Source organism: Amblyomma maculatum, chromosome 3 (genome assembly GCF_055883805.1).
Source record: "Amblyomma maculatum isolate TAMU_Amacu chromosome 3, ASM5588380v1, whole genome shotgun sequence".
Classification (NCBI taxonomy): Eukaryota; Metazoa; Arthropoda; class Arachnida; order Ixodida; family Ixodidae; genus Amblyomma; species Amblyomma maculatum.
In genome coordinates this window covers 114,401,576-114,427,273 of record NC_139346.1, presented here as the reverse complement: position 1 = coordinate 114,427,273, position 25,698 = coordinate 114,401,576, and the positions used below count along the sequence as shown (strand labels likewise).

General features: G+C 51.2%; 1 protein-coding gene across 3 annotated transcripts in view; it reads left to right on the top strand.

The window, feature by feature from the left end:
- The window catches only part of ssh (Protein phosphatase Slingshot), a 270,074-nt gene that overhangs the window by 184,982 nt on the left and 59,394 nt on the right, over positions 1-25,698 (top strand). For all 3 annotated transcript variants that reach the window (XM_084597898.1, XM_084597897.1, XM_084597899.1), the window contains exons 3-4: positions 11,129-11,223; positions 22,137-22,207. In XM_084597898.1, the coding sequence (XP_084454024.1) occupies positions 11,129-11,223; positions 22,137-22,207 (166 nt within the window). The remainder of the gene's footprint in view (positions 1-11,128; positions 11,224-22,136; positions 22,208-25,698) is intronic.

The following is a 25,698-nucleotide window of genomic DNA, read 5'->3' as shown; positions in this document are numbered from 1 at the left end:
GAAAACGCCACCGCATTTCATATGCATCAATCCAGTTTGTCGCCCTTGTTATTAGACAGGTTTAGCTTGCCAGAGGCTTACTATATAGTTCACATATACCGGTGTACCAGGCCCCTCTCCTCTCACCGGTATACGTCAATAATAATACTCCTCCGGCAACCTAAATCTCTCTCTTAATGGTTTTTTTTTTTTTTGTAGTATGGCCTCCAGATTGTGGCACATCGTCTGATTTTAAAGCGTCGCACGAAGTGCATTACGTACCTAGCAAACCTAGCTGGTTCTCGCCTTGGCATGGTTTCTCTCCTTGAGTATTCCTTCCTTGTCGCTCGATTCCTTTGTGTCTTTACTGAGGCTTCATAACACCTTGAAAGCGTAGCCAAGTTTGCGGCGCGATTGAGCCTTCGTTCTGGCTGCATCAAACATTGTGTTCTTTCTTGCGCCTGGCGCATTGCGGGGGTGAGTTGAACTTTTGTGAGTTTATACTATCTTCTGTGATTATTATTTTGGTGCGGCTGGAAGCGGCTTGGAGATGAGTCTTCTGTGATTATTATTTTGGTGCAGCAGGAAGCGGCTTGGAGATGAGTAACGCAAAATAGCAATGTGGTTGTTTCGGCACCTATGCAGGTATACCTACGGGGGTAAAATATCATTCACGACCACCAGGCGACCCTTTCCTCTTGGCAGTGCTCTTATCGGGCAGGACGTCCCTCGCGTTCCTCCTCATCCTATATCCTCTTCGTCTGCCTCTCGATGAAAGCAAGTGTTTGGTCCCCCTCCCCGAAAGGTACGCTAGTGCCTGATTACGACTTGATGATAAATAGGTTTTGCTCCCTTCCATGTCCCGACGACGTTATTCGCGCGCGCATGCATGTTAGAAAGAGTACGGACTACATTCCCATTTTCTTCGTGAGAAATGCCAGTCACAGGCTGAATTTCGACCTCGCCAGCAGGCCGAGTAGTAGGTTCACGAACATGTCCGAACGAGGCAGACCGCGCCTGTCGCTCACTTAGTTCAGCGAAGAGGACGTCGTCACCCGGAGGCAGTGTGTGTGTGTCAATTAAGGAAACGCCGCTGTGGGAGGGCGGCCGTTGAACCGCTCCACTGAAAGGCAGCGGCTACACTGGTGGCCTTCCCACTGCGTACTTCTGCTGTGGCACAAAGGCGACCCCTTTGTCGCTTGTGCGCGGGCGGCGCTCGTCAGCGATATGTCGGCGGACGCGTGTGGATGTCTTCATCTGCCACGGGGACAACGCCACGCGCGACGCCGCGGGTTTCCAGGGGCGTCATGCCGCCAAGCAAAGCGTGCCTGCTGCAGCTGCTGTGCTTTGGTCGTCCAGCTCCTAGCAACGTGCTTGTTTGTGTCCTTGTGTTAGTTTTGAGGCAGCTTGCGTACAAAATTAAAAACAACAGCAACAATGTGCGAAGCAACAGGAGCCGGTAGCAAGGAAATGTCATGATATAATTACACCTTTTCTTTGTAATTATGTATAGCAGACGTCCCTTTCAGTGGATCGTGCTCCAGAGCTTGTCATCCAACTCGCTAAATGTCCTATTCCATCGAGTCATTTAGAAAGAATGGAATAATCCTATACTTTCCTGGGGCTGGAGCCGAATCTTAGCATTATCCCATTCCTTTAGCGTGTGCTATCGAATAACTTCTTTCTCTCTCTCCCTCTATAAATGTGGTGGTATATGTATGCTCTTTTCACGTTCCTATCTTTCGCGTTGACAGATTCACAACGCGCAGAACGCGACTCGCAGCTGGACCTTTAGCTGCGGCGTTACCGTTAGCCGGGGAGCATGAGACCCAGTTGGCAACCGTTCCAATTTAGAAACAACGCCGGAAAATGTAAAACGACATATGTATAAGCAACTTCGTGTGATTTGGCGCGTGTAAGCTAAAGAGGCCCGTTATTCGTGGTGCGCTCAGCCTTCCCCCTGTATTTCTCGCATATTGGAATACGTGCTCGGTCTCCTTGCCGACCGCGCTGAAGTTTCCATTCACCACCTACAACCTCCCATGTTTTTACGCAGGTAAACAAGCGGTAGAGTGTCCCGTGGCCGGTAGGTTTTATCGCGGCACTTATCGGATGCCGAGTGCGCGCTTTCGAGTCTCTCATGTGTGTCTGCATTTATCGCCACCCGCTATCGTTCGTTGCCCCTCCGAGTTTTCAGGACGGAACAGGCTCCTGCTACAGACGTTTCTCGGGCTAGGTTTACAGTGAAGTTGTGCATTTTGAAATGAAAACTACGAGGGTACTCGGCTGAGGTGCCGAATATGCGATTTACTTCCACGGTCGCGTTACTTGTGTCCATACATCGATCACCTAAACCCCCTGCAAGTTGTTATGCGGAGCGGTGTTTACATGGACCCGACAGGAACGGGTTGAGTTGAGTAATCGAGTCGAAAACCGGTTACTGAGTTCATGTAAACGCTGTCGGGTTGGGTCGAGAAGTTGAGGGGTCGAGTCGAGTCAACTCCGGTGCAGGGGTGGGTTGATTAGACTCGACCCCGCTGCAGAAAGCATGTAAACGCTGTCTCGTGGAGTCTGGGTACAGTGAGAGGAGAACGGAAAACGCTAGAGATGCGCGGCGGAAAAAAACCGGAATCGGATCCGTCTGCTAGTTCTTCGCCTCGACGCGATGTGCCGCCGTAATCCCCGCTCGTTCCAGTGCGGTTCTGCGCTAATCGGGTCGTGTTCATTTAAACTCTGTAGGGTCGAGCTCACTCATCTCCTCAACTTGACCCCGCTGTCGTGTCCATGTAAACAAGGCTAGGAGAGTCTCATGCGTGAATGCGACAGCTAGAACATCGCATCGCATTCATGTAAACAGGAGTAATTCGCTAGGAAAACGCATCGCATTAATGCACCAGGCAGGGCATGATTGAGAGGAGTAAGTCGACTTTCTCCATGGATGCCAACCACGTCGCATCGTATTAAGGGCAAGATGGCGGCGTCCGGCGAAGCGGCGGCTGCTCGCTTCATCACCAATTCGTCGTTGCCACTCCACAGTGTCTCGCGTTCGCTGCAAACGAATGGTGGACGAAGCTTTTTATTTGTCTGAAAATGCCCGCACCACACAATTCTGGCGACAATATGCCTCAAAATTTAAGATAGCTTATGGTATCAGGCAGGTGATAGACTTAGTAAGAGTTGTTGGGCGCCATGGGCAGAAAGCTCGAGATATTCAAATAGCTTCGGGTTGGATAAACAAAGGCGGCGAATTATTTAGCTCCGCTTCATGCGCTGTTTTTGGTGTTTATTACAGTTTTCCCTTTTATTCTGGTATGTATAAAATAAATATTAATTTGAAAAATTTACAACCTGGTGCCACTAATGCTTTCAATATGGGACACCGCGTGCCGCCACCACTGCGTTAGATATGATGCGCTACATGTAAACGCTGTCGCATTGCATTACCGCGAGGCGCTACAAAATGCGATGCGACGTGATGCGGTATACAGTCGCCTTCATGTTAACACGACTGTACGGCATCTTGCTTTCGTCATGCGCAGGATATATGGTCCGTTCGATACAGCTACACTCTCTGCACCAGTTCCGTAAAGTTATGCGGCGGTGCTGCAAGCATGCAGCACCAGTTCCAGCGGTTCCGGCGGTTCAGGTGCAGCATCGGCACCGGAAGCTTCCTAAACGAATGGTAGAGTGCAGGCCGGTCTGTGTGCAACTCGCGTCAACCGGCCGATGCCAGCGTCCCGGTTAACTTGATGAATTTTCAAATAGCACATGAAAACAAAGCCTTCTGCGTTGTAATAAGATGCGAAAAGACCCCATTAATAATTCCACTTGTAAACGAGAACACGATCGAGCTCGCCCAGGAAATGGCTGCGCGGGCTTGCAAAAATTAGTAAGGATAGGATAACATAGGAGAGACGTTTATTGCTCTAGAAAGGTCTTGTGCTAGTAGCAGACGAGAAAGAAGAGGTCCTTCTTTCTTCTCACAGGGTGGGTGCCCCTATTGCAGGGCTGCGCTGAGCTTCGCTGCTCGCTGGGCGTGCTAGATCAGACCTTATTGGCAACCCAGATCGCCGCTGGAGAGCCTGCTCTCCCGCTGTTCCGCACTCGGGTCTTTACGAAAGCTATCGTTCTTACTGCATTTCTTGCAAATCTTGCAAAGGATATGCAGGTTTGGGAATGTTCCTGTCTGTAGAATTAGTAAACTCACGAATGTGTCTCGGATGCATGCTGACCAGTCATGACTAATGTGCGTTTCGATCGCCCGCTGCCGCAATTAATGTGCATATATATGCATTTGCATAGCCCGTACTTATTGCGATGTGCTATTTGCAAATCCTCATATGTTCGGGATGATTAGCGCCGTTGATCTGAGCTACATGTATACACAGCCGATATGATTCATTCATTCGGGAATTTGATCCACAAAACCGACAGCATTCAGGTGGTAGGCTAGCTGTGAATATTGCCACTCATATCAACCGCCGCCAACGTGGCGAATAAGATGACGAATTGTCAAGTAGCACATTGCAATGGAGCGTTGACACAAACCAGCCTCGAGCTCGATGCATGTGCACCTGATCACGATTGAAGCCAGTATATGCAACGCATGCATATGCTTACTTGTTATAGGCATGGTTTGAAATACGCGTCGTCGTTTCTTCGGCGAACACGGGCACCGCCATTCTCGTTGACGAGTGATCACAACTCGAAAGCCATCGTCGCGCAAGCTTTCATCTGCTTTCGTGCGGCGGCTGCAGCTGCACCATTTCGGCACTGACTGTTGAGGAGGGGCACAGTTTTGCTGAACTTTTTGTGAACTCGACCTGCACGACGTCTGAACTTTTTGAAACGAATGGCGTTGTGCGGAGGGCGCCATGTTGCATCGCTGAAACCAATGGCGAAGTGCAGCACCACGTGAATCAGTTCACTTAGTGCAGGTGTAGGTTGGCGGCAACGGTGTGGGCACTGTGCACTCACTGTCAGGCCCCGGTAGCAGCGGTTCCTTGCGTAGTACACAAGGGTTTGTGGGGTGATAGGTGAACATCTACGGAGGCTGTTGGAATGACAGGCGTAACAGTGTCTGACCGGTGAGTCGAGCTTGCAACGACGAAGTCCTTGTATGACAAAAGGGAGGTGCACCTCCTTGGGAGGGGTCCGTGGCGTGTCGTTTCGGTAACAACAACGCGCTTGCAAGGGCGAAGGTCACTGACCGTCTTTTATTGCAGGGCATGGCGCCAAGCAACACGGAAAGGATGCCTCGAAACGACAGTGCCAAATTATATTGTCAACCGTGGCGTTGAAGGTGGGCGGTGTCAACGCGTAGGCGACACGGGGTTGCCAACGGAAACGTTCAAAGGATTTGGTGATTCGTTGTTTGTTCTCTCTCTCTGTAAGAGAGGGGCCTGTGTACAGGTGAAGGTTGTGGGGCAGAGACCGGGATTTGACAGGCTAGTATGGTCGCTCTGGTCACAGCCTTTTCAACGTTTTGACTGTATTGTTGCTCTTTTTGCTTGCATATGTGCCATTAGTTCTTAGTAAAGTGGGAAGGGGCTGTGGTAAGCAGCAAGCCACCAATCCTGCTCATGCTTGCTGCAGTTTGCTACGATTGAAGTGAGCTGGGCCCACTTCAGTTAGTCTCTTTTCTACCTCCAAGTGTCGCTATCCATATTTCGTCACTCATCGTCGCTCCACATCACCGTCTCAGGAGAACAAGACCTAAAAATTTACTTACTGGTTTACAGGATGCAGTTGTGCATGCTACAGTTGCGTTCGCCGGACCTACAGCTCGTAGGAATACTAGTTATCGCTGCTCGGGGTTTATGTCGATGTAGCGCGCTATCTGTACGCTGTATGTATTGTCGGCATGAAACCAGAGGATGTCGTTACCGTGAGCGGTCGGCCAAGTGATTGAAGTTGACGCAACCACCTGCGTGCGTGCAAGCGCGGTTTCGTTTTTCGCGGCACGGGAGCAGCAAGAACGACCGCCACTCCTCCGCGCGCAGTGACTTGTGGCTCTCGATGGTTCTTTCACGCGTGTTTCGCTGTGGCGACTACCGCCACGGAGCGACTGCGCCGCATCTAGCAGAACGTTTGTTTTATTTCCCGTTCATACACTGCGGAATGCGAGTCTCATTACGAGCTGTGATCCGAACGGGCACATATAGCGCACGATCGCGTGCCTTTGTGCTCTCTGTGCGCATATGCGCGACACAAATTCTGCAGCGTGTACCGAGAGCGAGCGCTTTGCATCCGCGGCCGCCGTTCGTTTTTATTTGTCCCCCCCCCCCCCTTCCCCTTCTTTACCGGGTACGTATCTAAATATACCGCGCGTTGCCGCGCCGGAGGAGCGTGCTGATAAAGAAAGAGGAGGGGGGTCAGAGGTTGCCGCTAGACGCTAGCGCGCGGCGCTTTTCTGCCCCAGTCCCAGCCGCCAGCTTTCTTTCCCGCGGATGCGGCGCAAATGCGCGCCAGATCGTTTTATTCACCCGCAGCCGCATATTCCGCCTTTTGTCACCCGCCCCAGTGCATGGGAGTCACGGAAGTGGCTGTGCCACTATCAGGTGGCTCGTTTCCGTTTCATCTGCTCGCGCAGCGGCCGCATAAACTGAAAAGCAACTGTCATTATAAGCTGCACCTTGTCTGATGTTCTCGCTCCTCTCGTCATTTTTCTTTTAAATTAGCAGGTTTTGGTATACGCCTGTGAGCGCGGCAAACCGCTCGACGCTTCCGCATGCGCCGCTGTTAGTTTGTTTTCTCTGATCGCGCCCAACTGCGCACCGCCTGTGCTAAGCTGCGTGCACTGCGGCTTCCGGTTAAGTGTTCCGCTCATCGCCTATTCGGCTGTCATTCCTGCTCCGCTCCGGAAGTAGCGTCCGGATTTAGCTCGGGCCGGACGTTTCGTATTCACGTGCATATCCGAGACCCATCAGCGTGCCGGCGTTCTAGATCGTCTTGCGCGCAGGTTTCCCTTCGCAGCGCTCTCGGTTTGCTGCTTGTAATTTGGGTTGTGACGCCATTCGCGCTGCAGCTGGGCGCTAGCCTGGCGTGCACATGGCTGTCGTCCCAGTGAGCGGAGTTGACATTGTGCGTTTATCTCGGATGCCCTTCTCGCTTACTTGTTATGCTGTACGTTGCAGAACGCGGAATCGCATAATTTTTGCCGCTCATTTTAAGTCTAGCCTGGGTCGGGGTTGAATTCGAGTCCCGAATGTTTTACAGCGCAAGGGAGAATGGTCTTCCCCGTGCATACGGCCCCGGAACGAGTTATGCGGGACTAGTATCGCTCGTTCTCTCATTCGCCACCACGTTATGTATTTTTGTTTCTTATTTGTACCAGAGGTTAGAAAGTAATTCTGCCATGCGTGGTCGTGGTATAGTGTACGGCTCCGACAATGCCGTGTGTCCACAGCGTTGCGGGCAGCTCGGATCGCGAGAGCTTTGTCCATTCGACTCGTTTCACGCTTGTACGCACAGCCGCGCCGAGCTGAAGATGTTGACCGCAACTTCGCTGCTCTGCTCAGTGTTGCCAGGTTGAAAAACGGCCGCAACACCAGAACCTCCTCCTCCCCAACTCCGACCCTCTCTCGACCGGTGGTGACGCGTGTAACCAGGCACCACAGTACCCTAGCCGAAGGTGCCACTGCGCGCTCCCAACTAGTTTTGAACCCCGGCCATCTTGCACCATTTGTCCCTTGACGCCTTACGTCCTGCTGCTTGGGGACGCAGGAGGTCTAGACGCAGAGTTCTGCTCAATTCTGTCTCTTTGTGGTGATCTGTTGCGCTGTCCCAGGCTCGCCGCACGTCGTTCCTGTTCTCGCGGTCGTTTACCGAAAGAGCAGTGGTGCGTGCACTTTAGTGACGAATTTACTGCCAAAAGTAATTTATTACGTTACTAAATTATCAGACCAGAGAAGTAATTCGTTATGTCACAAACTACCGAGAAAGTAATTAAGAACTCATTACTGTAATTCAATTACTCCCATGTCTGCGCGCGATGCGAGATGGCTGCAGGGTTTCGTAATGCGTGCATAAATGGCGGTCGTGTGCTCACCTGCTGCTCGAGCGCCGTCACGCTCGAGTGGGGATGAGGCTCGCTGAGGGCGCCGCCCAGTGTGGCGCCATTCCCGCGCCTGTTTATGCACACCCGGGAAAACAGGGTTGTTTGCTGAGCTACCTCCACCTTCGCCGAGAGCGTACGTGTGTAAACAGGAACGCGTATGTGCATACATATCTGACTTTCTCTCGCCATCCTCATCCGTCACTTCTCCAGCCGTAGGGGGCTTTCATACAAACGTAGGAATCAGTGCTGACAAACGTTTTCCTATCCACATCCATTGAAGTCATTGAGCTTGAGTAAGAACGCTTGCGTAACCGCATGAAGTAATTTGGCTTGAAACGGTGGACGCCTCAACATCGACTCGTTGCAGCGACTTTTGTGTCCTTTGCAACCGATGGAGAACAGCACTGTCAGGCCCGCCGCCGGTACAGATCCGTCGGAATCGCCTATGGCGGTGCACCAGACGCGCGGAAGACGTGCCTCGGCGCGATGCCCGACCTTGGGACAATGAAGTGGCAACTATATTTGCGTTGCCAGCTTTACCTGGCGCCATAAGAGGGCACCGTACAACACCAAACATCGGAGCCGTCACAGCATGATATATATACATATATATACACGCACGATAACTTGATCAAGTTGGGAACCGCATTGAGTTCCGCGTAAACTTGGCGGCCCGGCTTTTATGCGGCCACCGACACTGGCGCATTGCGATTGCTTTATTTTATTTTTCTGGCGCCGGCTATTACGCATGCAGGCGGCGGCGTGCCTGGGCGGTCACGCGTCGTCACCCCCGAAGGCGAACCAACCGTCGCCGCTGCGCGCGGGTGGAGAGGTCGTTCGCTTGCCGCGGTTGCGTAGAGGCGTCCGCTTCGCCAGTCGATGCGAGCTCCCTCTGGTTAAACACATCCCTCGTAAACAAACAGGCCACTGGCAGTGGATGGCCCAAAGTATACTTGGTTGCTACATGCCCTGACTGCTGCTTCGGAGACCGGGCCTTCGACAACAGTTGTGTAATGGGGGGAGTTGAGTGAATATACGAACGATCCATCTGTCGGAGTTGGTGACCGAGGGTACGTCGAAATGTGGCAAAAAAGCCCCTCGTAAAAACAGTGGCGCGTGGAGTGAAATTTTTAGGGGAAGAATTAGCTCGAGCTAAAAAAAAAAGGGGGGGGGGGGGACGCTTTTATTGCGAAGCAGTACTGCGCCAGGTTTCGAGCCGTCGCGTGGTTCCGGCGAAGGCCACACTTGACCTTGAATAGCCGAGAAGGAGGAGGAGAAGTAGAATACGTAACTTACGCTCTCGCGTCATACTCTTACAGGATGAGCTTAAGTGTCTTAAGTAAGGACAGAACGACACAAGAGAGCGACGGTGGGGACGCCGAGTCGCAAACGCTGCACATGGTGTCCAGCAGAGCGGGAAAAATAGCTGTGTTTAGAACATGGTCGTTGTTTTCAGTAAATGTGTTTTAATTATTTTACAACGATATTTCTAGATAATTGCATTTTACGAGGAAAAGAGAAGTGTAAAAATGTATCAGTTGTTCTGAGCGTTATTTTGTTACGTGTTTGCACAAAATAAATAGTGCCTAATGGTGCCCTGGCAGCTTCTGTGAGCAGCTCGTTGCCGTGTTGAAGCGGAACTCCATACGACTCCTTTGCGCTCCTTCGGGCTAAGGAAGTTCAAGGTAGTTCTGCGTTGGCCGTGCTCATTATATGAAGCTAGCTGTCAACAGAAGGACGGGACAGTGGAATTCGGTCTACTGAACGTGCCTATCCCTCCTTTCTTTTTCGTTTTGTTACATGTCGCTCGATATGTCCACTTCTGCGCTGATTGGATTAAACGTGTATCCTTTCGCCTTGCATGTTCAATTACAGGCTCAAAAAAAAAAAAAAAAGCTTCTTAAGTGAAAAATGCTAAAAGACTATTTATCTCTTGACCAGCAACATTGATATGCCTTCCCTGAGGTACCTTGCTTGGAGCCAAAAGGAGCCCTGAAGCGCCTTATCATAACCACCCTTTCGACTGCGTATGCCCTACGCTCACCGGTTAAGGCGTGTTGTGAGCCGAGCACTGTCGGGGAACTGCCTCGCGTCGCCGCGGCGGTGGTGGCGGCCGTCAGGTTTGTTAACGAAACTCGCTGCATCTATTCATCACTGCGCCGGCCAACGTGGACGCAGTCTGGCTTCCGGCTCGCATTCGTTACGCGTATCTTATGCGGCACGCGCTGTACGGCAATCAGTCGCGGAGCGGAAGACAGACGGGCGCCCCTTTGCGGGTTCGTGGAAAGCGTCGACGACGCCCCGCGCACCAGTTTCTCCTCACGCCCCAGCTTTGCAACAGCAACGCGTGCCGATCGTGAGCGCCGCTCCTTCTCGTGCCTGTACGCGCAGCTCGGGCGATTTTGCCTGCAGCAATGTTCAATCTTTCTGGCTCCCCCTTCGGGCGACTTGCGCTGCCATGCCTTTGGACGTTCAGCTGTCTACGTGGCCCACGTAGTACTACCACTGATTATTCTGGGCCACGGAAAGACGTTAATGCTCCTGACCTTCAGGTTGCTGAAGGGAACGGCAAAGTTTTCTGCGCTCGGACTTGTTATGAAATTTTAGGACAATATGAAGTATTTTGGGAAAAAAGTATTCTTAATTGTGCCAATTCCGGGAGCTTCATCACCGCGAGCTCGTCAGAGCGTCTTTTAATATATTTGTTTGCTTGTTTATTTTTACAGTGCTTGTCGCACCGTATAATGTTTGAAGGTTGTCGCAATGTGTTTTATTATTTTTCACCGTGCTTCAACTTTTCTTTTTCTTCGTTTTTGCCGCTTTCCGGTGGAAAGGCTTCACCCGTCCTTTTGCTGGACACAGTCACATGCGCTGCTGTGTGTGCCTTCAGTGCGCTTTCAGGTGGCAAGCGTTCGGCATCAGACACTGCGCATACAGAATGGCAATGCGGGGGGCCCCAATTGCGCCCCAATTCATTTTTTTTTTTGTCTTAGTCCTGACGTTGCGAGAGTAGACAGTTGCGTATGTGTAACTCGAGCAAATGTTCTGTCCCCTGACTCTTTCTTTCTTTCCCTCTTTCTCTGTATGCAGCATCAGCGAGTGCTACTTTGCGGTCAAGGGGACGGCGCTGGTACTTCCTCACGATGAGTCCATGCACGTGTACCGCTGCTCAAACAACAACGTCGGTGAGTGTTTCTCCGTTACTCTCCCCACCTCGCTGCGCGTGCGTTGCGGTTATGCGTTACACCTTTTGTGGGATCATTTCATACAAAAATTTGTTGGATGCAAAGGAGTGTGTCTGAGATAGTATAGAGGAAAAACTATGGAAATAATAATTACGCGAGTATCAAATTGCGTGTACTGTGAGAAAAGTTTGCGGGACGCGGATTTGTGAAGAAGCATTTATTTCTTTGTTGCCTCACTAGTTCATTTGACACTCTTATCTGAACGGGGCATGCATGTCTCCTCGTGATTCTTCTGGCATTTCATTCGTCGTTACGGTTGTCGTCGTTACGGTCGGTAGCGTTGTCGTTGTCGAGGAAACTACGCGAAAAGCTAGGCGCCCGTGTACTGTGCGATTTCAGCGCACACGTTAAAGATCCCTGTGTGGTCGAAATTATCCCGAGCCCTTCACTACGCCGTTCCTCAAAGCCTGAGTCGCTTTGGGACGTTAAAACCTAGAAATCATAAATTGCTCATGCGCAGGCAAGCAGGCCTGATTCGCAGAGGCTGGTTGCGTGTGCGTGTTTTCTGGGCGCGAATTTTCTAAATTTCTGCTGCACAGGCGAACAACTTTAGCCAGATGCTTATGGCTGATATCTCTTCACACGCCGTCGTCTTCAAACGTGGAGAAAAAACAGTCAGGTTAATATGGTAATGGTGTTGCGACAATTGGCAGTTACCGTTCTACACGCGTGCAGCGCCACAGCGCACAGATGTCGAACAGAGGAAACAGCTTTCCGGGTGAGGTAAAAGATTGACCGCACAACGTATCAGCTGCAGATTTAAGGTTTGCTTTTACGTGTATGCGCATTTGTTTGTTTGTGTGTGTGTGTGTGTGTGTGTGTGTGTGTGTGTGTGTGTGTGTGTGTGTGTGTGTGTGTGTGTGTGTGTGTGTGTGTGTGTGTGTGTGTGTGTGTGTGTGTGTGTGTGTGTGTGTGTGTGTGTGTGTGTGTGTGAATGAGTGAGAGAGAGAGAGAGAAAATAGTGCGTGAATGTAAGGTTAAGAGCGAGGATGGTAAATACAGGCCACATTAATCATTTCACGCTACGGACCATCCGTTGCTCATCTTTTATCAAAATGTACTTCATTTCGCAAGACGTTTGCAGCACCGCGAAATGCAGGGGAGTCGTGGTTCATTCAGGATCATGCGCACTGCAGTAGAGAATTGTGCTCCGACTCGCCCCTCGCCCCCGAATTGACGTGGGCGACAGTGGGAGCACAAGTGCATATTATTATGAGCTGTGGCGAGAGGTGCGTAGGAGCGCAACTGCCTATTGCAGTGCGCATGATCCTGATTGGTCCAGCGCACCCCTGCCTTTCGCCACACTGCAACCATCTTGTGAAACGAGTGAACTTTATTAACACAGGGTGATTTTCCTGAGCTTCGCGTATTGCTCTTGTCCCTGTTAAGCTTCTCCGCTTCACTGCGTCCTTCAATTACTTTGCAGCGAGCAAATTGCAAAGTCATATCAGAGAGACTATTTTTTTATCATCAATAATGGCTTTCCATTCATAACAAATAAAGTTTTAATAGTTCCATGAACTCTTCATTTGTTCTTGGAATTATCCGTTTATTTACCTTGCATGTACGGCTTGCTAGTGAACTTTTTAAGTGTGACATAGCTTTTGACGGCATTTGCTTACGGTATGATTTCAATCACTATATCACTTTAGGGATGGATGGCTGCATATGCCTGGGCCAACTCAATGCCGTATTGCGTTAAGTGTAGCTTTTAGGTGCGATGTTTGGAGGGTCGGGGTAATTGATGTGACAAAGGTTTAACGCCACATTGAGGTACGATAGGGTAGCCGTAAGTAACACCATTTTCACTCGCATTGCATTGTGTAGTTCACAGTTACGGGTCGCGATTTCTGCTTGTGGCTTTTTTAACTGCTTCTGGGAGAAAGGCTGTTTCGATTAGCTGTTTCCTGCCATCACATCCAGCAGCTCTTTCTTAAAGGACCACGAAAAAAAAAAAAGCTATTTACTCAAACTAGAAAATGCACATGGGCAATAGGTACTGCATCAGTCGACTCAGCAGCGCAAAAGAGCTTAAATTAGCATCACTGACACCGAATATATCAGCGATTGAAAATTGTGTTGCTCATCGCTCCTTTGCACTCCACGCATGCAACAGGTCGCGACCGCTCGCCAAGCCGCACCCGGTGAGAGGGTGCACCAAGGAGGCCCGTTAGCCCATGTGACGTCAGCGTCAATCTTGCAACGCCTCACCAGACCCTGCTATCGAGCACAAGTTTTGATGTTTTTATTATTGCGAAAGCAGTACTGCGCCAGGTCTAACCGCTCGTCACTGTGTGCATGTCCGTAGTCCCCGAGCCGGCGCTGCGCCTAACAGAAGAAGAAGAATAACGCTTGATCACCCGCAGCTGAAGGCTTTCGCTCCATTTTCGGTTCAGCAGCGTTGGATTCTTCTATTTGTTTTTATTTTTATTTATTTTTTATTTTATTTTGTTGGGGGGAGGGGAGGGGGGGGTGTCAGCACCGCATGCTCTCTCTCCACTTATGGTCAAAGCACGCGCGTTCTAGGGACGGTGGGAGGTGACATGGCTATGCACAATTTAAAAAATATACATGGGCGAGTAATTTTAAGCACAGTCGTTAGCACATCTGTCTAAAGCGCTAGCACAAATTGAAATTTTTGGTTTGGTTTGTGTTTGTGGGGTTTAACGTCTCAAAGCGACTCAGGCTATGAGAGACGCCGTAATGGAGGACTCCGGAAATGTCGACCACCTGGGGGCTGGGGTCCTTTATCGTGCACTGACATCGCTCAGCACACGGGCGCCTTGCTTGTCGCTTCCACCGAAAAGCGGCCGCCGAGGCCAGGATTCGATCCCGCGTCCTTGGGAACAGTAGTCGAGCGCCGTAACCATTGCGCCACCCCGGCGGGCAAATTGGAAAAATGTTTTTTTTTTTTTCCTCTCTCTTTCTTTTCTTTTTTTTTTTTTTTTGCAGGCACTTGGTTGCAGAGGGAGGGAATGATGGCGCTATACGGGAGGCACCTAGGCAGACTACCTGCCATGACAACTTCTCTGTGGAAGCTGTGGAATATGAAATATATTATTTCTGTGTGAGGGAGGGGGGGGGGGGGGGGGGGGAGGAGTTGAACATATGGAACACATTCCTCTCTAAAATAGAAAATGGTATGCGATGTCGCAAATAGGTTGAACTGTTATTTTCTTGCAGTATTCCCATTCTGAAACACAAAAGCTTTAGCAAGATGAGAACAGACACGTTTGGAAGCTATTTAGATGAATGCGGTAAAAGTCGCATTTTTAGTTCAACCCTGGTGTCGACGCGGTATTGAACGACATATCGAAATGACTTGATAGTAAACGAAGCGGCAGAATCAGCATTCCGGGCTACAGTGTATATTGCCAACAGTGAGACATATGATGCGGTCGATGGCTGCGTTTGGACTCGTTCTCAAGGATGGCGTCATTACGTTTAGGGAACAACGTCATAGATGCACCTTTGTACAAGCTGTCCACCGTAGATTAGCTCCGCGGGAGGGGGATACAGGCTGTGCTTGCGTCCAAGAAGCACAGGTCGACGCCAAGGAGGCAGCTTGAACGCGGACGAAATGTTTTCCACTGAAGGCGAGAGTAATGGCCCACACTGAAGAAGTCGAAGTGAAGAAAAACGAGGATATACTGGGGGCGCGTGTGCGCGCGCCTGTTTCGATCCCAGCTTGTTTTTTTTTGTTTTTTTCTTGTGTGTGTGTGTATTCCCATTTCCTCCTGCATCATTTTTCTATACATTTGCAAGCACGCTTAAACGTGCTTTGTTATCCTTTCGCCAGACCGCAAATAATTCATTATCGGGGGCTCGTCATCGGCAAAAAAAGTCGACTGCAACAAAAGCACCGTTCCGCGAGTAGCTGGGCTGCAAAACGTACGATTCAGTGACGGGACGAGACCGCAGCAAGACACACGCTCGCTCACGACCCTGGCCAAACCGCCCGCAGCAGACCAGCGACGTGGGAGAACAAAATGAAGTTTGTGGGCAACCAAGGGCGGGTCCATCGACATGGCCACCTGCGTGCACTGATGCGACTCCAAGCGGTGATGAGGGCCCTTGGTGGCCGGGGGGGCCGAGAGCGGCCTCTGCAGACTCATGGAGACCTCAGCGCGCCCGCGTCGCAGTACAAGCTGGCCTGGTCCTCGTGCGTGCTGCGCAGGACGACGCACGGCACCCGGTGGCGCACCTCGCGGTCGTCGCCCGTCCCGCTGGCCGGCAGCCCCCCGGCCACCGTTGCCGCTTCTAGCGGCGTGCCGGGACGACGACGTAAGCTGGCCCGCCACTACCGGTCCCTGCACGTGAGCGCGCATTGCGGGGTAGTTGGGGAGGTAACGCGGCTCCCGGGCTTGTGAACCCTGCAATGCTGTCTGTGCCCAGGCTTGTACAGGCTCTTTGGTGCGATCTAGTGTGCGATTGCATCGAGCGGTCGTGCCTTATGGCTGTAGGCCATTAGTGCGGTGGAAGTGCCGCGGACCCTCGAAAATGTTTTAGTACCGTGCTTACACTCTTTTCCGTCGTATCTCAACAGGGGGGCACGGAAACACCTAAGCGAATATTAACAATAGGCGCACCTGATGCACTTGTCCTCTCGCTACACGAACCCTGACGCTGCGGAAAGTTATTAATTAAAGGCAGGCGAGGTATGTTCTCGGTTCACTCAGACTACAATTGTCAGGAATCGCCGAGTCCGATGTCGGGGCAGGCTATGGAGTTCTGCATCACAACTTCAGGGGGCGTGCGTTCCTTTCCAATGACGTTCTCGCACACCCGTGCTTGTTGTGCCAACGTAAGCGGCATATTTTTTTGAGGCGAGATCTATACTACGCCAGCCGCTTCGTCTCTTCGCTGTGATTGCACTTTCGTCGTGGTCGCACTGAGTTTGAGCCGTTGCCTAGCGACTTCTAGAAGAGGAGGAGGTCGCGCGGTAGCTGACTCCTGACGTGGCCGAGCACTTACTGGACGTAGAGCTTCCTGACATTACGTTTGGCAGGCGCTGCCAACTTGGACCTCTCTATGGGAGGGTGACATCACAATCAGCCTGCCAAAACGTTTTCATTCACGCTATCCCTAGGCCACGCAGGCACGTTCATGCGGCTCGGCTAAAGAAGAGCTTTATTCGTTGGCTGGTAGCTTACGCTATCGCGTCATCGCGAAGGTGGGAGTGAAAGCAGAGAAAGAGGTGCGTAGTGGAGGGCTCCGGACCACCGCGCAACAACCGCTTTCGCCTCATCGCACTTTACTGGTCAAAAGTGCCCCCTATGGCATAAACAAAGCTGAAAGCATAAAGTATTACGTGCAAAAGTCATGTTTTTACTTTCAAGCCGAACCTAAGCGTAGCCATGCAGAGAGCTCTTGCGTAACTGCAGGTTTAACCACAAGCTAAACCACAGCTATATATATATCGCCAGCCGTCGGTGGTCCGGCCATTATTCTGATGGTTAGGAGGAAGCATTCAGTGTGACTAGCACGACGGTTATCTCTTCTGCGAATTGGATTCGCAAGTTGCTCGCTGTGGAGTAGAAGGCACGAGCACCAGGTTAGCAGTCGCGAACCAGGTTGGCAGCGCGAGCACTCGAGGACAGCATATACCTGTGGAAGCCGCCACTTCGCTCTCCATCTTACAGATTTATTTATTGATGTATTGATAGACTGAAAACGACATTTTTAGCCTTGTGAGGTTCTTGGAACCCTGTGGTGGCCTCGTAGTCCGGTATATATGCTGGAACGTATAGGCCCTTTGGGCTAGCCCCCGCTGAACGAAATGACCGCTCACTGCTCCTTGCTCATTTTAGGGGTTAGGAATAGGGTCGCGGACGCGGTTGGATTCGGAAGCACACACTTTGGAATGATGTGGTCTTTGCCACACAGTGTGGACATTTTATGTTGTAAAGGGCAGGTGCCATTCGTGAAATTTATTGGGGCGAGCTTGAGTAAGTGTCGGTTTAGGTTCTTTTGCGTTAGTTAGGCCACTCGGCCGCTGAACCGAAGGATGCGAGATCGATCCTGGCCGCTACGGCGTCATTTTGGCGGTGACTAAAAGCAAGGTAGTACGTGTGGTCAGCGCACGTGCCGAAATTATCCGGAATCTTATAGGGTGCCTTTCATAGCTCGAGTCACTTTGGGACGTTCGACTTCATAAACCAGACTTCCTTCTTTAGGGATTCATGTGACGCGGGGTATACCTGTGCGGCATTCCTGCGAGTATGAAGGTATTTTCAGCGTAAAATGGCAGCGTTGCGTGCCTCTTTCTAAGCTTCTACCCCGTTGCGACCAACCCGCGTGACGGGCACCGCGCTGAAAGTTTCGTGTAATGTGCTCGACTGACTGCTCGGAGAAAGCTCCTGCTCCTGCTGTTTGCAGGGGTGGGGAGCGAGTAAAGGTAAGCAGTCGATGTTTCTAGTCACCCGGGGATACGAGCGGCACGTTTTAAGTCGAATTATGTCAGTTCACGGACTTGCAGTAACGTGAGTAGGAGACACGGAAATGTCAAAGAAAAAAAAAAGTGCGAGAACTGCCAAGGTATGTACATTATATACCCTCATCTTGCGTCTAATACGGGCAACCAACAACCGGAGCAGGTTTTTATTATTATTTTTTTTTTATTTTTCCAAGAACAAACATTTGTAGCGGGGTTGAGTTTTCAGCGGAACACTTTGCCCGATGCAGCACGGTGTTACGTCGCGCTGCACTTTCATTTTGTCATCCGTGACATCGCAGATTGCAACAGCAAACACGTCTCCGTTCTAGAGGTTCCCTTCTCTCCGTGTCTCATTTAGAACGAGAGTGAGAGCTAGGCACGTCGTCACGGTCGGCTTTTGCGCAGCATATTATCCGCCGTGGGAGCGAAACGACGCCCGCGGTCCGATGGGCCTTGGCGCCCGGCGTGGCGTCGTCCCGTGCCTGCCCCGAAAAGGGGCGCCTTCCTCCTCCGCAGCATGCGTACCGAAATAGTGCGCCCTCTCCCCCAGCACCCCTTCCCTCCGGGGGCTCCCGCGAGGACCCTGCTTTATAAGGCGCTGGTCGGCGAGCCACGGGTGCGCGCGCCCGGACGGCACGCGGCTTCTCCGCGCCACCCACGGACCCAGGGTGCACTACTAAATAAAGTTTTTCACTCATTCACTCACTCAAACCCGGCGATCTTTGGTTTAGCGTTCGCGAGAGCGTCGCATGCCGCATGGTTCACATCGCGTTCACATGATTCCGTGTACAATCGGGGCTTTGCCGAGTCGCTCAGTCGCTTTTACCGAAGTACCGACAGAGCTTAGATGCAACGCCGGTCATATAGCTCCAGTTGAACCCTATTTTGAGGGCGCACTTCGGGAACCACCGGCGGCTCTCTGGCCTCGGTACTCGGCGGCGCTTATCGGCAGTGGGGGCTCTGCTAGGCGGGATCCTTTTTCCCACGGTGCTTGACTGGCGGCGTGGTCCTGCGCGTTTGGAGATTATTTTTCCCACAGGCTTTGCCTGACCGCAGGGTGCTCCGACGTGCGAGTGAAGAAAAATGCAGCTCTTTGCAAAATGAGTAAAAAAAAGTTGGCGCCCTGTGGCGAGCAGCCTTTCGGGTACCGACCGTGTGCTCCCGACTACTCGATAGGTGTCTACGTGCTCTGTCTCGTTTCGCCCTCCCTTGCCTGCCCATTTCCTGTTATAACGTTGTTGGGTTACCTCTTCGAATTCGGGCGGTTGGCCATCCGCTGGGAGGACCTATCAATTTAGGGTAGAAGTCAGACCTAGCTAGGCCCACCTGCGAGGGATTATTTGTTATTACGTACAGCAAGGCAGACATTATGTACGTTATTGACCTCACTAATGAAACGAATAATTATAACTATAATAAGTAACGAACGTTTTAGTTTTTATTTAAAGGGCCAGCATTCTATTGTTACCGGGAAACGCGTGACAAAAGTAGTGTGCTCACAGACGACGACGATCGAGGAACGCGTGGACGACGAAGCGTTCTGAAAGACGACAACGCTGACAGTGAATGCTGCCCGGCTCCTGAAGGCTTTGCGCTGAGTTCCGCCCATCGCAGCGTCAGTTACATCAAATACATTCCCGTAACAATACTGAGAAATTTAAGGCCGTCAACATGCAATTTAATTCCCGTCTTTTAAGTATTCTTTATCGGCTGTACAGTTCAACATATTAAACGTTATAACGATTCGCACATTTATCTCAAAGTTGGCTTCTCGCAGTGCACATTCTTAAACTGGAGTCGCTAGTTGTAGCAGTCAGGTTAACTGTTTCTACAGCATAAAGTAGACAAACAGCGCCCTTATTTGATGTATTAGAAATATAAACAACGCCATATTAAAGAGTGTGCATTGCGGGAAGCAAACTTTCTGAGCTAAGAATGCGTATGTTTGACGTTAAATATTTGGGACTGTATTGCCGGCAAAGTGGATCCAAAAACGAGACTGGCATTTATATTGACAGGCCTTCAATTCCTTAACACATGTTTGGGCATTGAAATCTCAAGTAACGATGTCTATGAGTTAATTTTAGTTAATTAATCGCTTAATCACTGAGGTCTATCGCGTACATAATGCCCGCCTTGGTGTACAATCGACCTGCACAGACAGCACTGGGGTATTTCTCGGTGGATTTAAAATAACGACTTGTAAACATAAAAAAAATTTCTCGTTTATATTGCTTAACAGAGCGCATACCTGCTCATTCGCTGCTCGAAAAAAAAAAAATACTTGCGTGAAGTCTACGTTAGTTGCGTTAGGAGAAAGAAAAAAATTCCCTATTTCAAAATAGTCTTTATCGACTCCCCTACTGAAAATGTGTCCCTATCGCAAACTAACCTGGAACTTGATCAGCAAATGGATGTTTATTGGGAAGTGAAATAATGCTATGACACCTAAACTTTGATACGAAACACTTTACATTTTTGGTTTCACTTCTTTTCACAGCACTCGTGAGGAAAGTACAGATTTCGCCTAAAAAAAATAGTGCCATGTTCAGGGGCAATTAATATGTTCTCTGGCCTGAAAGCTGCATGTGTCACAGAATGCTAAGTGCGGTGCAGTCCCTTCGTCGCCGTGGCATGATTGTTCCTCTTCCCGGTTGTCGTCAAGTCTCTCATGCACTGCACGCTGGAATGGTTTCGCGAGGGTCCGTTCAGAAGCATTTGTAGCGTTTTCATGTTTTTATTTTTATGTTCGACTTGCAGCGAGGCGCACGTTCTGAGGCCAAGTGAACGCGACTTTTTCCTTTTCCTGTAGCCGCTTGTTCCCACTGTCGCTGAACACGGAGCTCACGCTCTCTGCGGGCTTATCTGCAGTTGGCGTTCTGGCAGTGTGTCCAGCGGGGCAAAGGTGGTTAGCGCGTTCCAGGAACCGTTTCGCAACGCTCTCCAATTGCCGCCCCGGTGCGGAAACATGACGTCCGCGGCGTTGTTTACCTGTCACCCCTCCGTGATAACGATCGGTCTTCAGCGTAGCGCTCCTTGGTTTCGGTCCAAGACGCGCCTGCGAGAGCGGGCCACGGCCGCAGTGCCAGCGCAGTCAGCCGCCGCTAACTATACACACACGCTCATGTACTCGCGCGTGCGCCGTGTTCTCACCTCTGGTTAACCCTCTTAACTTTCATGCATCTCTTATCCACCTTTTGTCGTTTCTTTTTTGTTGTTCGTGCAGAGACCGCTTGTGCCATGTGCGCACGCCCCTTCGGCGACGCTGCCTCCACCGCGGGTCGGGGCACGCTGCCTTAGCTAATTCTTGCAGCGCGCCGGCTCTATCCGAGTTGTAGGGAAGGCGGAAGGAGCAGAGCGCCAGGCTAGTTTTGGCCGTGACACTCGTGCCTGATAAACAAAGCAGAAAAGAAGACGTGCGGGCGGCGACGCCTGTTGGCTCTGCAGTGCAAGGTTTGAGGCAGTGCTCGTCTCTGTAGGCCGCTCTCCGAAACCTCGCAGCGGGTCGGGTGTTTGGACAAAATTGTTATTGGTACGCTAAGCAAGCTGTTTCCGAGAATAACTTCTTCAACTGGTTGCATCTTTTCTCTTTGGCTTTTACCGAGTGCAGCCTGGGAGTCCGCGTATGGTGTGCGCAGCGAATGTTGAAACGGCAGTTACTCTCCCCCAACCCCTCTTCCGATCCTCCCGAGAGGAAAAAAAAAAAAAAGAAAAAGAAAATCTCATGTTTCGTTTTGGCCCGAAGTTATGCCGTTTACTATAGCGCCCAGGCACTGGGCACAGCTTGTCAGTTCATTCAGCGATATTCACTTTCAGTCCTTTCAAATGCGCCGACCAAGTTGAGCGAGCCTATATTGGACTGTGTTTGTATGCGTTGCACCACCAATGTTTGTATGCGTTGCACCACCTTTATCAAACTTTCTGTGATCCGCGTTTTGTATCAATCGTTTCCGCGTTTGGTTACACCCTGGCCCTGCAATCTTCGTGGGCATCCAACTGAATTGAACGTGACACGAAATCATGCTGCCTTATATTTATGCTTCCTGTGTGAAAGCGTGGTGCCATTTGTTTCAGAAGTCACCAGACCAGAAGCTCCCGTGATTGTGGACGCGATGTCGTGAGTTGGCGCAGTGGTTATCTTTGTTCCTGAGGTAGATGTGTCGAGTCCTCGAACTCGCGTGGCCAGGTTTCGCCTGCACGCGTATCCCCTCCGTTCAAGGCCGCTCTGTCAGCGGATAACTTTTCTTTTTTTCTTTTGTTTTTTTTTTGTTTTTTTTTTTTTTTTTTGCTACAGCTACCCGAGCATCGTCTGCGGCTTTGTGTAACGATGCAGCAGATTCCGTTTCGTTTGCCTCGGTTTTGTTTTTGCTTCTCAAGTGCGAGAGTTTACACTTTCACTCTCTCCCTCTAATCGCAGTGGCCGGCGACATCAGGGCGCACCTGCAGTCCATGTTGTACATGCTGCGGCGGGAGGACACGCTCAAAATGGTGAGTGATGCATACATTGACCTTCTCCGCTAACCCAAGCGCTCAACCCGTCCGCTCGATTGCGCGGCGTGCCGAGCGCGCGGATAGCTATAAAAATTAGAGATTTACAGACGGATACAACTTAACTCCGGAGCGGCAAAAACCCATCAAAGGAGGACCTCTATTCAATGACTTCGACCGGTTCCCGTGACGTGGTGGTTAATCACGTAGAGCGAAATTGTAGACAACATTCTGTGACTCTGCTGAGAAGACCCAACAGGAAAGAGATGGCAGCGGGCTTTTGTTTCTGCCCCGTGTAGAATGAGCCAAACTGTCTTCCAAACTTCCCCCTTCGCAGCATCGCACCCCTGCTCCAAGCAGTATGCGCCACTGCACGGTAACCTTTCTGCCTAGCTTTCGCTGTAGCGCCACAGAATGCGTGCGAGATTAACCGCAACAATCGCGGTCGACGCCATTAATGGGTATATTTGCCGTTACATTCTTGAGATGTATCCTATACTACAAAGCTTTAGCGTACCGTGATTCGCAATACGTCATCGTGATCCGCTATCGCGCGGCCGGTGCGTACGCGCCGATTGTTCTCAACGAGGCAGTTCTGTGTGCCGAATTCCGCCATGTAGCGTCATCTTGCGCCGTCAAGGTGATCTGGGCATGCACAGTGTAACGTGTGCTGGCGGATCACCGTAACTCTTTAGTGTACCTCTACAGCGCGGGGCGGTGCACACGCGCTGATTAGTCCCGACGCGGCAGGTGTATGTGCAGATGATGATGATTTGTGGCTGCACCCTTTGTATCGGGTGGGCACCCGAGTAATGTGTCCTAGCAGACTTCCAGCATATGGCGCCACCTATCGGCGTCGAGGGGAGCTGTTCCTGTGTAGTTGCAGGAACAGCTCGGGAACCGCAGGGATACCGTCTGTGCTTCAACTTTCGCAGTGCGTGCTATAACGGCGCTCCCTGCAGTGCACTGCCAGCACTAGGTATGCCGTGGAGGCGAAAGCTGTGCGATGGCATCCGTTTGCAGTCTCTGCCGTGGTAGGTGGAGAGGGAAATACTCCCTCTATTTGCAGGGGAGGGGTAAAAAGGGCCTGGTTGAGAATAGTCGAGCATTATACGAGCAGAAATGCAAGATTATATTCGGAATTGGAATAGATTGGCCAGTGAAAGATGAACGCTATCGAATTACGTCCGCATCAGTCTAATCGATCGCCCTTAATTGTTTTGTTACATTGTGATTATTTTAGTGTAAGTTGCATGTATAGCTCCGCCTTGTCTTTTCTCACTATCTTTACTTCCCTTGCCGATCACCTTCTTGTCCCTATTTCCGCTAACCACAGTTTGGGCGTTTAAGATAAGGCATAGCAGTTGCAGCGGTCAGCACCATCTTTCCCTTACATTTCTTTTTCAGCCTTTTAAATATTATGTATAAATATAGAATAAAGGGCCGTTGCCACGCTCGAGATGTTTTTTTTTTTTTCTGTACCGCCGCCGCCTGACTCATGTTCCCGCAGCCAGAGAGGCTGAGGGGGCTCGTCTTTGCCCGTTGTAGAATCGGCTCCATGCGCCCCTCGCGGCCGGAACCTTGCAGTCGTTACAACATTCTACTCCCCCTTGATGTAACCAATGTTTCCCACTCACACGTGTGGAATGCACTGAGCCGTGCTCCGACGCGTTGCATCAATGTGCCGAGGGTGACCTTCAAGGCGGCGTCGGTCACGATCGTGGCTCACCGCGTTATTTCAACCCCTTCCCTCGTTATTTGTTTCGAAAATTCACAGTGGGCCTACAATCCGTTTTCTGGCTGCGCCGAAGCCATGTTGAAATCCCCCCCCCCCCCCCCCCCCCCCCTCTTTTTTCTCCATTGATTTCGTAGTCCGCGAGGAGAAATGGTTTTTCCAAGTTTCCTTAACGTCACTGCTTTCCTCGCGGGGGTTGAATAGCGAGGAAGAAGATACTCTTCCTCTGACTTCGCGCATCGTTTACGTACAAGATCGGTGCTCGCGCGCTTCCTCATTTTCGGGTGCTCGTTTGTCCATAATTGCGGGTAACTGCCCGTAACGAGCGGTTGTTGCGTTGAGTGCGGCGCGCTTCGTACAGATTCACTGCGCTCGAAGCGCAGTTGGCTTCTACGTTTTACGCTTCCGATCTTTCCTGAAGTCCGTGTACCCTAAACCGACTGCATGGGCGCGTGCTTGACGGAATTACCTACTAGATAGATTCCTATATAGCCTATATAGTATAGTAAAATCCTATATAGCAACTCTAGGCGGAAACAGAACGACGGCCGGACCGAGCCAGCGCTCCCGACCAATCGGCCTACGCGCACAGCACGGCAGTTCATGAAGAGCCGAAAAATGTTCGTGCGTTCGTAGCCCTCTGTGCAGCCGAAATGTCAAACCCTGATCCTTCAGTAAGCACAGCCTTGCGCACAGGGGGTGGGCGCTAGATCTTATCTTGCGGTTAGCCGTAAAAACAAACAAAAAAACTAAGCTGTTTTTGTTCTTCCGGCCAGAAGGATGGCCATGAGGTTGGTACGCGCGCGCGTTTTTTTTGTGTGTGTGTGTGTGTGTGGGGGGGGGGGGGGGGGCGCATAGCAACGGGTTCGGTTGTTGACCGCGGAGGCTTACATCTCGGTGAAGGCACTACACGAGAACCGCCGCGGTTAGGGGTCTGTCAAGTTGGGGAATCCCCGGTGGTAAAAGCCAACGTTACTTTCTAGTAAGTTGGTCAAAAGCTACTCCCGTGCCTCCCTTTCCCATTGCTCCGGATCGTATCTTAATAGCGCGTGACGCGATCACTTTCATGACGAGGCCTGTGCACGACTGACGCATGATAGCGTCTCGGAGCGTCACCACCGAGATCCTAACGTGGTGACGCTCGGAGGCCGCTCTTTCTCTCGAGTAGATGATTTCCGTAAAGTTCTGGCTCATGGCCGGCAAGGATCAGGGCTGCTGCATTTGCGTCACACATAAGCAGAGAGCGTTCGATGCACCGCGCGCGCCTTTTCCCTCGCCATGCGAGCATTACGTGTGACAGTGACCTTAAACTACCGACGCAGGATGCACGAACTCGTCCGATGTGTTTACTTGAGATGGTGCAGCCGCTTTCCCGCTCTTTCGCGTAGTCTTTTTTCGAGCGCCGAGATTCTATTGAATGCAGCGCCTTTTGATGAAATGCCGCTTCTTGTGCATGCACGTCGTCCCAGTCGCGCTCGCAGCATGTCGCCGATATTAAACGTCTTCCGCCCCGCGCGCATTTTCACCCGTCAAGGCCGTCAGCGCATCGTGCGCGAGAGGTGTGCGCGCGCTTCTTCGCAAGGCGCAATAAGCTCTCGTGCATCCGATAGTGAAGTAACGCGTGGGAGGAGAACACAGGCGCGTGGGCACGGTTTGCCAAAGATCGTTGATGCTCTCGCCTCAAGTTGAAAACCCCGAAAGTGCCGTTCCCCGGAAGAAAAGGTTCGGATTCTCTCTCCGCCCTACATGCACCTTC